Raw genomic sequence first — 13,907 nt, forward strand, 5'->3', positions numbered from 1 at the left:
TGAAACTTCCCCTAATTATTTAATGTAATGGGCTCATGAAAGCTTCATGGGCTTTTGAGTGGGCCATTAACATAGTAGGCCCAAAACTATGCAGTAGTAGCAGTAGTGGGACGATAACTGAATGGGTTAATACCACATGCTATACACGTGCTCAGTCTTTCTATAATCTAAAGTAGGAAGAAACATTTAGATGAGAAAACAAAAATAGTAACATTAATTATTTATTTAATTTCTACAAAAATATAAGTAATTTATTGACCACTATCAAAAAAGAACATTTATCTCTTATTAAAGTTCAAAATTAAGCTTTACACTAACATGGAAATGAATTTAATGCAGTCATGAAGTAGTAGATAATAAAAAATCTATAACACAGATTACAGCCTTAATGACACATTAATTAATTAATTAATTAATTGTATATCCATACTGAGGTGCATCCAGCCTAGTTTGACCCACCCTCAAATTAACACTTTTGCTTGTTATGTTAATGGTGGTCTTTTCATATATATATATATAATAATAATAATAATAATAATAATAAATGAATTTAATGCAATTATACTATAGATAATAAAAAATCTGCAACACAGATTACAATCTTAATGACTGTCATTACATACAAGGTAATATTCTTGTGCAGTGACCTTACTTGATGAGCTATGGACTAGACAAATATAGTGCCAAATGGACCAATCAAGTTAGGTCCAAATGTGCTTAAAGGAAAAATAGAATAAAGAATATATATTATTATATACAATTTTGAGTTCAGACAACTGTAACGTTAAAGATTGTGAGAGAAAGTTGTGAGATTATGTTGTGAATTTATCATTACTCGTTTACTTATCCTTTGCAGTTGCACTCAATCCCACAAGACCCACTAAAATTACTAGTCTGAGCTTTACTTTCTCACTCACAAAATATTAATTGATCTTGGGACCTTAAAAAATCAGCCAACAAATAAGTTCCCCTCTCCTCTCCTTTTCTCTCATTGTAGAGAAGAATTTAGTCTTCAAATTAGATGGTGGTGGTTGATCGATCATAAATAGGATCGAAATCCAATGGCAGACGATAAGTACAATTTGAAGAATCCGGCTATGAAGAGAGTTTCACAGGAGGTTAAAGAGATGGAATCTAATCCATCAGATGATTTCATGAGCCTTCCATTCAAGGTTCGTATGACTATTTCGTATAAGTTTTATATATTTTCAGTAATTTTTTAAAATTTTCTTGGGTTTTGAAATAATTAACGAAGAGATCTATTTGTTCAGTTTCAGTGGCTTGTATGGATTACTTAATTTTGTTGTTTATTTCAAATATTTATAGATTTATTAAATAAATTTGGATTTTTGGAAATGTGTTTTTGTTGTTGTTTTGATTATTGTTGAATTGAAAAATTGGAGTATTTCATGCATAATTTATTTATGAAAAATGCTACGGACACCGACGCTTTGCACCGAATTTTTACATCGAACGACGTGTCCATTAAGTCAGACAAGTCATGTATCACGTTAACAAATATTCCGCGAATGAACGGCCGTCCATCAAATATGGATGGCCATTCATTTGAAATGGACTCTCGTCCTTATTACATGGACGGTCGTCCACCTAGAATGGACGCCCGTTCATGGTTTAAACTAAAAAAAATTGGCCTAAATTGTTTATGGATGGTCGTCCTCATAAGAGGACGGGCGTCCACATTGTAAAGTTTAAAAAAAAAAAAAAAAAATTAGGGACGCCCGTCCACTATTCAGTGGACGGGCGTCCCTCACTGCTTAAATGGACTAAGAATCTACTTAAATGGTCATTGCATAAACATGTTTGTTCAGTTTGGAATCTGCTTATGACCCATGTTATTTGGAATCTGCTTATGACCCACCTACTAAATGGACTATAGAATATGCACTGCAATTAATCAATTTCCATCTTTCTTCTAACCATTTTCATTAATTCTGCTGCAATTACATATCCAATCATGTTTATCCTATGTATATATAACATACATGGCAATAAAATTTGCAGCATGAACTTTTTAATACACATGAGACTGCCAGTGAGAATGTCTTGTAACAACTGAGCAATCCTCATATACAATTTTGAGCTACTTTTGAAAATCAAAAAGCTCAAAAATAATTGATCCAGTTGAGGCTGTGGACATAAGTTATGAACCATATGGAGCTGATGTTGCTACCTTCTGTGACCCAGAAGTGTCATGATTACTAGCAGGTTTGTTGGCCAATCGACGTTTGTAGCGTTTGAGAACAGATGCCAGATTCTCTTTTCCCTTTGGGAAAGCCACATCACCAGCAGCAGTGCCTGTTCGTCCCTTTCGACAAGATATAGCAGTCTTTATGTCCTTAATGATGTCTAGAAGCAGTAATGCTACGAACACTGAAATTTTACACTGAATTTTTGTACCGAAGGACATGGCAACCAGTCAGACGCGACCACGCTGGAGTCTTTCGTGAATGAACGACCGTCCAATATTTATGGACGCCCGCCTATATTAATGGACTCCCGTTCATATTGTATGGACAGGTGTCCATTTACTATAGACGTTAGATGGATGCCCGTCCAAAAAAATTTACTTAGAGCTCAATGTGGATGTAGTTTATTCCTTTAGGATAAACGAACCACAGTAAAAATCTTGGTTGTGTTCTTGCTTTTCGTTCTTTATTGTTTGTGTTGATTCTTGGGTGTATGTCGATTGTGTTTGATAGAGGAACAGATTAGGTTTGGGTTTGATTGATTCTTAACAAAACATGTTGCCCTCTACTGCAAAACCAAGAAGAGGGAAATGCACAACTGCAACGATGCTTCTAGATATCATTAAGGACGTAGAGATTGCTATATCTTGTCGAAAGGGACGAACATGCACTGCTGCTGGTGATGTGGCTTTCCCAAAGGGAAAAGAGAATCTGGCATATGTTCTCAGATGCTACAAACGTCGATTGGCCAACAAACCTGCTAGCAATCATGACACTTCTGGGTCACGGAAGGTGGCAACATTAGCTCCATATGGCTCATAACTTATGTCCACGGCCTTAACTGGATCAATGATTTTTGAGCTTCTTGATTTTCAAAAGTAGCTCAAAACTGTATATGAGGATTGCTCAGTTGTTACAAGACACTCTCACTGGCAGTCTCATGTGTATTAAAAAGTTCATGCTGCAAATTTTATCGCCATGTATGTTATATATACATAGGATAAACATGATTGGATATGTAATTGCAGCAGAATTAATGAAAATGGTTAGAAGAAAGATGGAAATTGATTAATTACAGTGCAGATTATGTAGTCCATTTAGTAGGTGGGTCATAAGCAGATTCCAAATAACGTGGGTCATAAGCAGATTCCAAACTGAACAAACATGTTTATGCAATGACCATTTAAGCAGATTCTTAGTCCATTTAAGCAGTGAGGGACGCCCGTCCACTGAATAGTGGACGGGCGTCCCTAATTTTTTTTTTTTTTTTTTTTTTAAACTTTACAATATGGATTCCCGTCCTCTTATGAGGACTACCGTCCATAAACAATTTAGGTCAATTTTTTTTAGTTTAAACCATAAACGGATGTCCATTCTAGGTGGACGACAATCCATATAATATGGACGGGAGTCCATTTCAAATGAACGGCCGTCCAATAACAATGGATGGTCCTCCATATTTGATGGACGACTGTTCATTCACCAAATATTTGTTAACGTGATACATGGTTTGTCTGATTCAGTGGACACGTTGTTCGATGTAAAAATTAGATGCAAAGTGTCGGTGTCCGTAGCATTTTTCTTAAAAATATGCGTAATTTGATTGGTGAAGTTTTCTTTTGAAAGGGAGTTTTCCCTTTCAATTTTGGTTGTTTTTGTGCTTTATGCAAGGTTTTGGTGTTGATAAGCTTATGGTTTTTGTTCACAGGAGAATATATTTGAATGGCAATTCGCCATCAGGGGTCCGCGTGATACTGAATTTGAAGGAGGAATCTATGATGAACGGTTTCAGTTGCCTGCTGAATATCCATTTAAGCCCCCATCATTTATGCTGTTGACTGTACGGATATTGGCCTCTTAAAAAGCATTGCTCCTCATCTCCTGGTTATTCTGTGCTAATTACCTGTTATATGCTTTTTGGTTTTCAGCCTAATGGGCGCTTTGAAACCCAGACTAAGATATGCTTAAGCATTTCAAATAACCACCCAAAGCACTGGCAACCATCATGAAGTGGTAAATTTTATTTTTCTTGGCTTTTTGTGGATGTGATTTTGAGTGGTCTTCTCGAAGATCCATTCTGTGTACAATATCATGAAGTTGGATCTATTGTCAAAGTTTTATATCTTTTGAGTATATATCTTTTGAAAAGCAGTATAAACAATTGAAAGCAGTTCAAGCAATAGTGTTTCCTTCTGCAACTATTTTGAATAAAGATATATCTGTGCTTCTTGTATCTTATACATCTTACATTTAAAGTAGCTTAGCAAATACCACTTTCTCTAAAGGCTTGTGAAGTTATGTAGCATTCATTTTATTAGCGGTGCTCATTTTCATGCAGTCAATCATTTAGCTTGATATATTCGGACTGTAGACCATTGTTAGCCTGGATAGAATTTTGTTTAAAAAACCATTGAATATTGCTGCTTCTTTAGAAACAATTCTTTGCAGATTGGTTAGATATCTGCCTCACATTTTTCAACTTGGCATATGCACACACACCTGTTTATTCTTAATTTTTGCTCTGGGCTAAAGAAATTGTCTTTTTGCAGTGCGTACTGCCCTTGTAGCACTAATTGCATTCATGCCTACCAACCCAAATGGTGCATGGGGATCACTAGATTATAAGAAGGAAGAGAGGTGTGTTTTGGCTATCAAATCTCGTGAAGCTGCCGAAAGATTTGGGACTCCTGAACGTCAGAAGCTCATTGATGAGGTATGTTTTAGCTAAATCTTTCTTGTGTGTTTTTAACATTATGCATGATTTGGTCTAATTAACTTTTGATGACAGATTCATGAATATATGTTAAGCAAGGCACCCCCTGTTCCTCAACTCAGCCCTCTACACTGCTCTGAAGAACACCCTAGCAACAGGGAGGGGGAGGCCTAAGAAAGTTCCCAAGATGCTGGGGGTATGCCCTCCCAGCAAGGGCTTCCAAATCCTGCTGTGGGTGAAAGGATTACTGGAGAAATTCAGGACGTTCCTGCCGATGCTAATCCCAGCCCGACAGTAGCTAGAGCATCACAAGAGGCTCCTGCCAATGCTAATCCCAGCCCTTCAGGAGTTAGAGCATCAGGAGAGATTTATGCTAGAGGCTCAAGTGATCATCTTCTGCCAGCCAAGGGCAGAGATGAGGGTTCAAAAACCTGTTGATGATCGCCAGTGGCCATGGTGCTGTCTTCATGGATGGATTATAGATATGCGAATGGTTTTAACAGGCTTGACTGTTTGAATTGGCATCAGTAGTTAAAAATGGGCTGAAATATTAATCACAATTTTCCATCGGATCGGTTAGTATTGTATATGAATATGATCCTTGATATATTCATCTTTATACATCCCAATGATTGTAAGTACTAAGTAATGATTATTATAATACAGTATGATTATTATCAACTCATTTTCATTTTTAATTTTAATCATTATTATATTACAGTATGAGTATCCTTTCTTATTTTGACTCCTTTATGGCACCGAAATTGTAATGTACTCAATTTCTAGTTTTTAAATAGTTGAAATTATTATGGAGAATTTTTTTTAAATTTAGTGATAAAAAAATTACCAAACTATTTAATATTATTTAAACTGAAAAAAACAAAGTTTCCGAATCAAATAATAAACATTTTCAGAAAATGTACCAAACAATTATTCTGTCTTAAAAATATTTTTTTTTAAATGTACTAAACAACTATTCAGTTTTTTATCTAACTTTAATATAATTTTCAGATATTTTATCAGGCACATTTTCAGATTCAAATCCAATTCGATTTGATTTAACTCAACTTAACTTAAAACACTTTTTTACATTAACATTTTTTAAAAAGGTGTAACAAACAAGTCTTAGTATTTGTTCACTAAATCATTGCTTTCACATTGGAAACAGTGGCGTGCCGTGTTGGCAGTAATAGAGAGTTGTGTAGAATTCAATGAATTTTGGGACGCCTTTGGAGAGAATGATAGAATTATTTCAGTTGGGGCCAAAGCTCTTGTTTGTGACTGGTTGCCTTTAAATTGAATGTCCCCACTTATTTTTCTTAGTTTACTTTGTGAAGACAATCTTTCATAAAATGACAGAGAAAAAGAAAAAAACTAAGGGTGCGTTTGGCTTATTATTTCTGTCTATATTTTCAATCTTATTCTCTAAATAATGTTTAGCATATTATTCCAGAAATATTATCCTATTTTTTTAATTACTTTTAGACCCCATAAGGTTATTAATTTCATTAAATACCCCCTGAAAAAAAGTTTAAAAATTAACAAAAACACCGTTGTGACCCATACTTGCCAGATTCTGGCAACCACCGTCGGTGGTAGTCAGAATCTGTCACAACTGTGAATGACTGACCGGAACTAGCTAGTAATTTACCGATCTGGCCGTCACAAAGAAATGGCCGTCAGTGACGGTCAACGACGACCAAATCTTGGCCATCGTTGACCGAAAACGACGGCCATATCTTTGGCCATCGCTAAAGGCCAAAGATGGCCTTCTTTGACCTTTTTCGGCCGTCGACGGCCACATATGGCCATAAATCTGGCCTTTTCTGGCCAGATCCGTGGTGAATCTGGCCGGAAAAGGCCATAGCGACGCCATACCAGCCAGATCTGGCCGGTATGTGTGGTTATGCAATTTTTCGGCAAGATTCCGACCGTGGTGGCCGGAATTTGGCACTGCAGGTAGTGAGGGTCTTTTTGTCATTTTACATATTTTTATATATTGGGGTATTTATTAAATTAGCAAACTTAGGGGGTTTTTTTTATAAATTTTTAAATTTTACCTCGTAATACTCCCATATTCAATTATCCAATAATATCCCCAAAATCCTATCCAAAATAATAAACCAAACGCACCCTAAACTATTTTTAAGGAAAGAAAAAATGTTATCTTTCATTCAAAAAAATGGCTAACCACCAAGTGTGGAACACATCCCGCCTACATTAATGTTTATAGTCGTGTTTTGATTCAATTACATATAATTTCCGTTTTTGTTTAATCATAACTACAAAATTGAAAATTCAAATTTCATTATTTTATTTAGTCTTGAAATCTTAATAAGTTTTCAATTAATAACGTGAACCACATTTGATATTTCTTTGTTTAATTTGTTAATATATATTTATATTTCAACATTTAGAAACCCTTCAATTACGTAGGGCTGAAAACAAATTCCTTCTTTTTATTCATACAAGATATATATTATTAAGATATGAATTGACATATGGTTCCCTTTTTTCTCTGTCTTTTAATAAAAGACGAGACTATTTACATTTTCGTAATTTAAACGATAAATTTGCAACATATGTCTTCTTTTTTCTTTTAATGAAAGACTTGACAACTAATCTTATCGTAAATTAAAGGATAAAAAGTTGTTGGCCATTCAATTTATTCCATTATTTGATTGAGATTTTTGTGACAAAAAAAAAAAAAAAAAAAGAAATTGCGATACTCCATGAGGAATTCATCACCTCTAAGTTTATGATCTGTCTTTATTGAGTTTGTCGAGATATATGTTAAAAATATTTAAAAGCCCTTCAAATATGTGATTAAGAAGAGATTTATTTTTCTATTAATACCATATTATATATATATATAATATAATATAATATATATATATATATTGACATTCTTTCTGCTCCTTTGTCTCATAAAAGACACGAAAACTAACATTTTCACAATTAAATAACAAAGATTAAGTGCTTGTCAAATTTTATTATTTATTTGTTTAACGATGCAACCAATTTACATATATTAAGGTTATATATGATTTTTATTTTTGTTTAATCATAACTACAAAATTGAAATCTCAAATCTAATTTTTTAGTCTTGAAATCTCAAAACTATTTTTTTATTTAGTCTTGAAATCTTAATGCTTTCAATTAATAGCTTGAATTGAACGCATTTGATTTTTCTTTGTTTAATTTGTCAATATATATTCGCATTTCAACATTTAAAAACTCTTCAATTACGTAGGTTGAAAACAAATTCCTTCTTTTGTCCATTCAAGGTATATATTGTATGATATGTATTGACATTGGTTCCTTTTTTTCTCTATATTTTAATAAAAGACTTGATAGTTAGACTTGACAACTCATTTTCATAATTTAAACGAAAAATTTGCAAGATACGTCTTTTATATATATCTGATGTATGAAAGACTTGACAACTAATCTTATCACAAATTAAAGGATGAAAAGTTTTTGACCATTCAATTTATTCCATTATTTAATAGAGATTTTTGTGACCAAAAGAAGGAAATTTGCAAGTGACCCATAAGGAATCCATCAGCTTGAGGTTTATGATATTTTTTTATCTACTTTGTCGAGATATATGTTGACATTTCAACATTTAGAAGCCCTATATATATATAAGATACAAAAACTAATATTTTCACAAATTAAACAACAAAGATTAAGTGGTTGTCAAATTCTATTCTTTACTTGAATTAGACGATGCAACCAGCTTATATATATTAAGGTTATATATGATTTTTATTTTTTTTTTAATCATAACTACAAAATTAAAATCTCAAACCTAATTTTTTATTTAGTCTTGAAATCTTAATGAGCTTTCAATTAATAGCGTGAATTGAACGACATTTGATTTTTCTTTGTTTAATTTGTCAATATATATTCACTTTTCAACATTTAGAAACCCTTCAATTACGTAGGGGTGAAAACAGATTTCTTCTTTGTCTATTTAAAGTATATATTATTAAGATATGTATTGACATATGATTCCTTTTTTTCTTTGTCTTTTAATAAAAGACTTGACCATTATCATTTTTGTAATTTAAATGACAAATTTGCAAGATATGTCATTTTTTTCCTTTTAAACGAAAGACTTGACAACTAATTTTATCACAAATTTAAGGATGAAAAGTTTTTGGCCATTCAATTTGTTCCATTATTTGATTGAGATTTTTGTGACCAAAAGAAGGAAATTTGCGAGTGACCCATAAGGAATCCATCACCTCGAGGTTTATGATATTTCTTTATCTAGTTTGTTGAGATATATGTTGACATTTCAACATTTGGAAGCCCTTCAAATATGTAGGTTAAAAATATATTACTTCTTTTGTCCATTCAAGATATATATGGTTAATATATGTATTGACATATGATTCCCTTTTTTCTCTGTCTTTTAATAAAAGACTTGATTATTTACATTTTTGTAATTTAAATGATAAATTTACAAGATATGATATTTCTTTATTTAATTTGTCAATATATATTTTCGTCTAATCAGACTAATATATATATATGAAAGACTTGACTACTAGTGTTATCACAAATTGAAGGATAAAAAGTTGTTGGCCATTTAATTTATTCCATTGTTTGATTGAGATTCCATTCAATTTAAATCAAAAACAATAATTCCTAGTGACACAACTAGCACTGGCCTAGGGCAGGCCAGTGCCCTCCTAGATATTTTCAAAAACATCTATAGGGTTTTTTAAATTTGCAATTACACCTTAATCAATTTATATAATTTCTAAATTACTAAATCAATCGTCAAACTCAAAAACAAGATAAATGCAATACACAAATTACAAATAAATAAGGTCCATGTTATACAAATTTAATTGAATTCGTTATATGTAAAAAAATTATAAATTTTATATTTTTCCCTAAACTTGATTATTATGTTTTTAATGTAGGAAAAATATCTTATTACCATAGAAATCCTCCTCTAATTGATTTGTTTAATTTAGATTACTTTTAGAAAATTATTATTTTATATGGGTTTCATTATGTTAATTTGATTTCTTTTATTTAATGTGATTAACTATACTGAAATAATCACTTTTAAATAATCAAATTTCATTGAGGATAATTTTTGTTGTATTGAATAAAGTTATTAAAATTTCAATATTTATTATTATGTTTAAAAATTTATTTAAATTTCAATGATTGTTAAATTCCAATATTTAATTAACTAAGATTGACATGACCAAAAATATGAAAGTAGTTGACTGACTTTGTAAATTTTAGGTAAACTAAATAAACACAAATAGTTGGCACTTGAATTTACTTCATCAATTGATTAAGAACATAAGCATAATAATTTACTTTTATAGAGACCTCTACAGTTAAGTGAAAACTATCTTCAAAACAACATGAAGCTGGACCATTTATTCACCGTTAAATTATGCTTGAAATCTTATATTATACAAAACAACAATTTGTATGAGTGAAAAATAGACACTTAAAGTCATCTATTTTTATCATACTCATGAAGTGATTTGAATGACCTATGATTTTTCTCTGTTTAATTTGCCAAAAAATATTTTCCTTTGAATAGATTTCAATGATATATTCTTCCTCTTTTTCTTCTTATGCAAGACTTGACTATTAGCATTTTTTTTCTAGTGTGTTTTAACTATTAGGGCATCTCCAACCCAACGCCATTTTCTGCACCAATTTAGTGTAGCGCTACAGTGCCACGCCAAATTTGGTGTAGCGCTGTTCATGCACACCAATTTGGCGTGGCACTGTTTATATAGTAAAATAATTTTTTTTTTTAATTTAAATTTTGTTATTTGTATTTAAGTTAATTTGATTATTATTTATATTAATATTTATAACAATAAATTCATAATAATTATATAATTAAAAAAATGATGAAAAATTAAAAACAAAATTTTATTCAATGCAAATATTAAACTACAATAACTTAAAATAAAAATTAACACTAATTTAAAAACACTAAAATTAAAAGCTTGAATGGACAATACATCTTTTTAAATAAGCCACAAATCTCAAAAGCTTAAATGGATAATACATCTTTTTGAATAATCCACAAATCTCAAAAGTTTGAATTGATAATACATCTTTTTGAATAATCCACAAATCTCAAAAGCTTGAATGGACAATACATCTTTTTGAATAAGCTACAAATCTCAAAAGCTTGAATGGACAATACTCCTGAAGTTGAAATTTTCGTAGATGAAAATGTCCGATTTCAAAATTTTCTTGCTTGACATAGACAAATCAAGAATACAAAGGCTCACCATGCTTTTTGAAATGCATTAATTGATCCTTTGTAGAAAGAATATACTAATTCGGAAAATTAAATTACTATCAATATGGAATTTACTTTTGTGTTGTTGTCTTTTTTTTTTTTTTTTTTTTTTTTTTGGCATCATTTTATATTAGATGTAATGTTTTTCTATATTAAATGTAATGTTTATTTGATTAAATAAATACTTAATTATTAAATTTATAATTTTCAAAGTATTATTATTTTAAAATATCATTCCCAATTTTAATTAACATATACAAAAATAATGAGTGAAATAGATTAATTGTTGATTATTACAATCAAAGAAAAAGAAAATAATATTCTTTTAGGTGTAATATTTGGTGCAGTGAGTTGGAGATACAATAGTGTTTGCACACAAAAAATCACACCAATTTGGTGCAATGGGTTGGAGATGGTCTTAAGCAAGCACCCACTAGTTTTGAAAATAGGACCCTAGCTCTCATTCCGTTAAAGGGTAAATGATAGGGTCCTATTTTCAAAACTAGGACTGAGATAAGTATAATTGATATATCTCTTTGAAAAAAAGGTAAATTTGACCTTTTAGCTTCTAAAAAGAACCATATTTTTTTTTTATTTTTTTTATCTTTCTCCCTTCATTTTCATACATGTGACCATGGTAGTAGCCAAATTTTACTACTCCGGTGATGGCCATGGCCACCACGACAACTTCCATTGTTTTCTTTTTTTAATTTTTTGTTCTATCTTTAAATTGTTAAACCATAGTTGTCTTGTTAAAGCAGCTTCCATTTATAAGTGAAAATATTACATGAAATTGGTTTGGTGAAGATACATGGTGATGATGATATATGGTGGTTTTGCATGTGGCTTTTTCAATGGTATATGGTGGATTTTGTGGTGGGTTTGGATGGAAGGAGAATGGGAGATGTTGAATTTAATAATTTTAATTGGATTTTAAGATTATTGGGTAAAAGGGAATATTTTTAAAGTTTTTTTTTAGGTAAAAATAAAATTTGATAAATTTTGTCAAAATTTGATGACATTTAAAATATTTGGGATAATATTTAGATTCTTAGTTTTAGTTTAAAGGGTAAAAATGTCTTTTAATAGTTGAACAAAAATTTATTTAAAAAACCAATGGGTGCTTAGATAATTATATGAAACACATGGGGGTTAAGGAAAATTTTCCCTTTTTATTGAAAATTAGAGGAAGAAAAATTGTTAACCATTCAATTTATTCCATTAATTATTTGATTGAAATTGTCATGACAAAAATTATAAAAGTTGATGTGTGAATAATGTGATAGTCTTTAGCTGAGCTTTCAAATTTATGGTAAACGAAAAGAACAAAAAAAGTTGGCCCATCAATTGATTGAGATTGTTATGACTAAAATAGTAATTGACTTATGATTTTAAATATCAATTGATATATAAATAAATATAATAGATTAAAAGATTATCAAAATTCTCTTATGATATATAAGTTTAATGTTTAATGTCAATTAATTAATGCCCTGCATGTGTGTGAGTGAATGCATATATGTTTGTAATAAATTGATTTAAATCAATAATTATTGCCATATCATCATCACTGATCATTTTTTATATAAAATTTTTAAAAGCTTAATAATTTCTATTAATATTTTGGCAAATCAGTTAGGAAAAACAAAACTAAAATTATTGGCCGTTCCATTTATTCCGCCACTTGATTGATGTTGTCATGACTAAAAAAAAAAAAGTTGACCCCTTAATAAAAAATGTTATGTAACTACCATGAAACAAATCACAATCCAAATAAACTGAATCAAGAAAGCACACACACAAACAACAACAGTTTTTACCGTGGTTCACTTGCCCTATTTTGAGCAAGCTACATCCACGTTGAACTCCAGAAAAGGAGAATTCGCTACACTACGATTAATAGAATCAATCACTTACAGTCCTAGATTCGAATACGCCCAGAAACCCCAACTCACACCCCTCTGATTCAACCTGCAATCTAACCCTAGGAATACTCTAACGCTGGAATCCCTAGAACAAGAACATTGTCGCTCTTCTCTCAAATGATTACACCAAAAACCACTCAAGATTATGCAGATTACACAAAGAATCAAAACCAGAATAACAAGAACCCTAATTGTGTACAAAGAATATAGAACAAACTCTTTCGATGTGAGAAACCCCTTAGTTTTGCGAACGAAGACTTTCTTTTTTATATTGTTGACTTGTGGTGAATTCTCATCTATTGGATTGTCGTTGGATCAATGGTCAGGACTCATCTTGAAGCTATCCAAAACGACATTGTTCCACTAATATCCAGTACGATGTCGTTTCAAGCATTCACTTCAACAATCTCCACCTTGAATGCTTGAACTCACCCTAGTGCAGCAAACCCAAACCAATTCCCTCATTGTTCTGGTCTTCACAGATTACCTCACATGCAATAAGTTCAAGTAGTGCTTGAACTTTGCAGGAGAGACAATCTTGGTTCTCATGTCAGCTGGATTATTCTTAATAGATACCTTCCTTAGATCGATTACTCCTTGAGTAACTAAGTCTCTGACAAAATGGAAGCGGACATCTACATGCTTTGTCCGTTTATGATAAACTGGGTTCTTGCTCAAATGAATTGCGCTTTGGCTATCTCAATATATGGTTACCTTTCCCTCTGTCAGCTTTGCTTCGGCTAACAATCCTTGCAGCC

The 13,907-nt window shown here is 31.4% G+C and overlaps 1 protein-coding gene across 1 annotated transcript; it reads left to right on the top strand.

Annotated features, from left to right (window-relative positions):
* Positions 1-1,061: 1,061 nt before the first annotated feature.
* On the top strand, positions 1,062-5,295 carry LOC116122874 (ubiquitin-conjugating enzyme E2 32-like). The gene is given in 5 exon segments (XM_031408679.1): positions 1,062-1,172; positions 3,916-4,047; positions 4,136-4,220; positions 4,757-4,920; positions 4,996-5,295. Coding segments are annotated over 5 exon segments (591 nt in total). The 3' UTR covers positions 5,095-5,295.
* The last annotated feature ends 8,612 nt before the right edge of the window (positions 5,296-13,907 follow it).

This window comes from Pistacia vera, unplaced genomic scaffold, assembly GCF_008641045.1.
Source record: "Pistacia vera cultivar Batoury unplaced genomic scaffold, PisVer_v2 Contig138, whole genome shotgun sequence".
Classification (NCBI taxonomy): domain Eukaryota; kingdom Viridiplantae; phylum Streptophyta; class Magnoliopsida; order Sapindales; family Anacardiaceae; genus Pistacia; species Pistacia vera.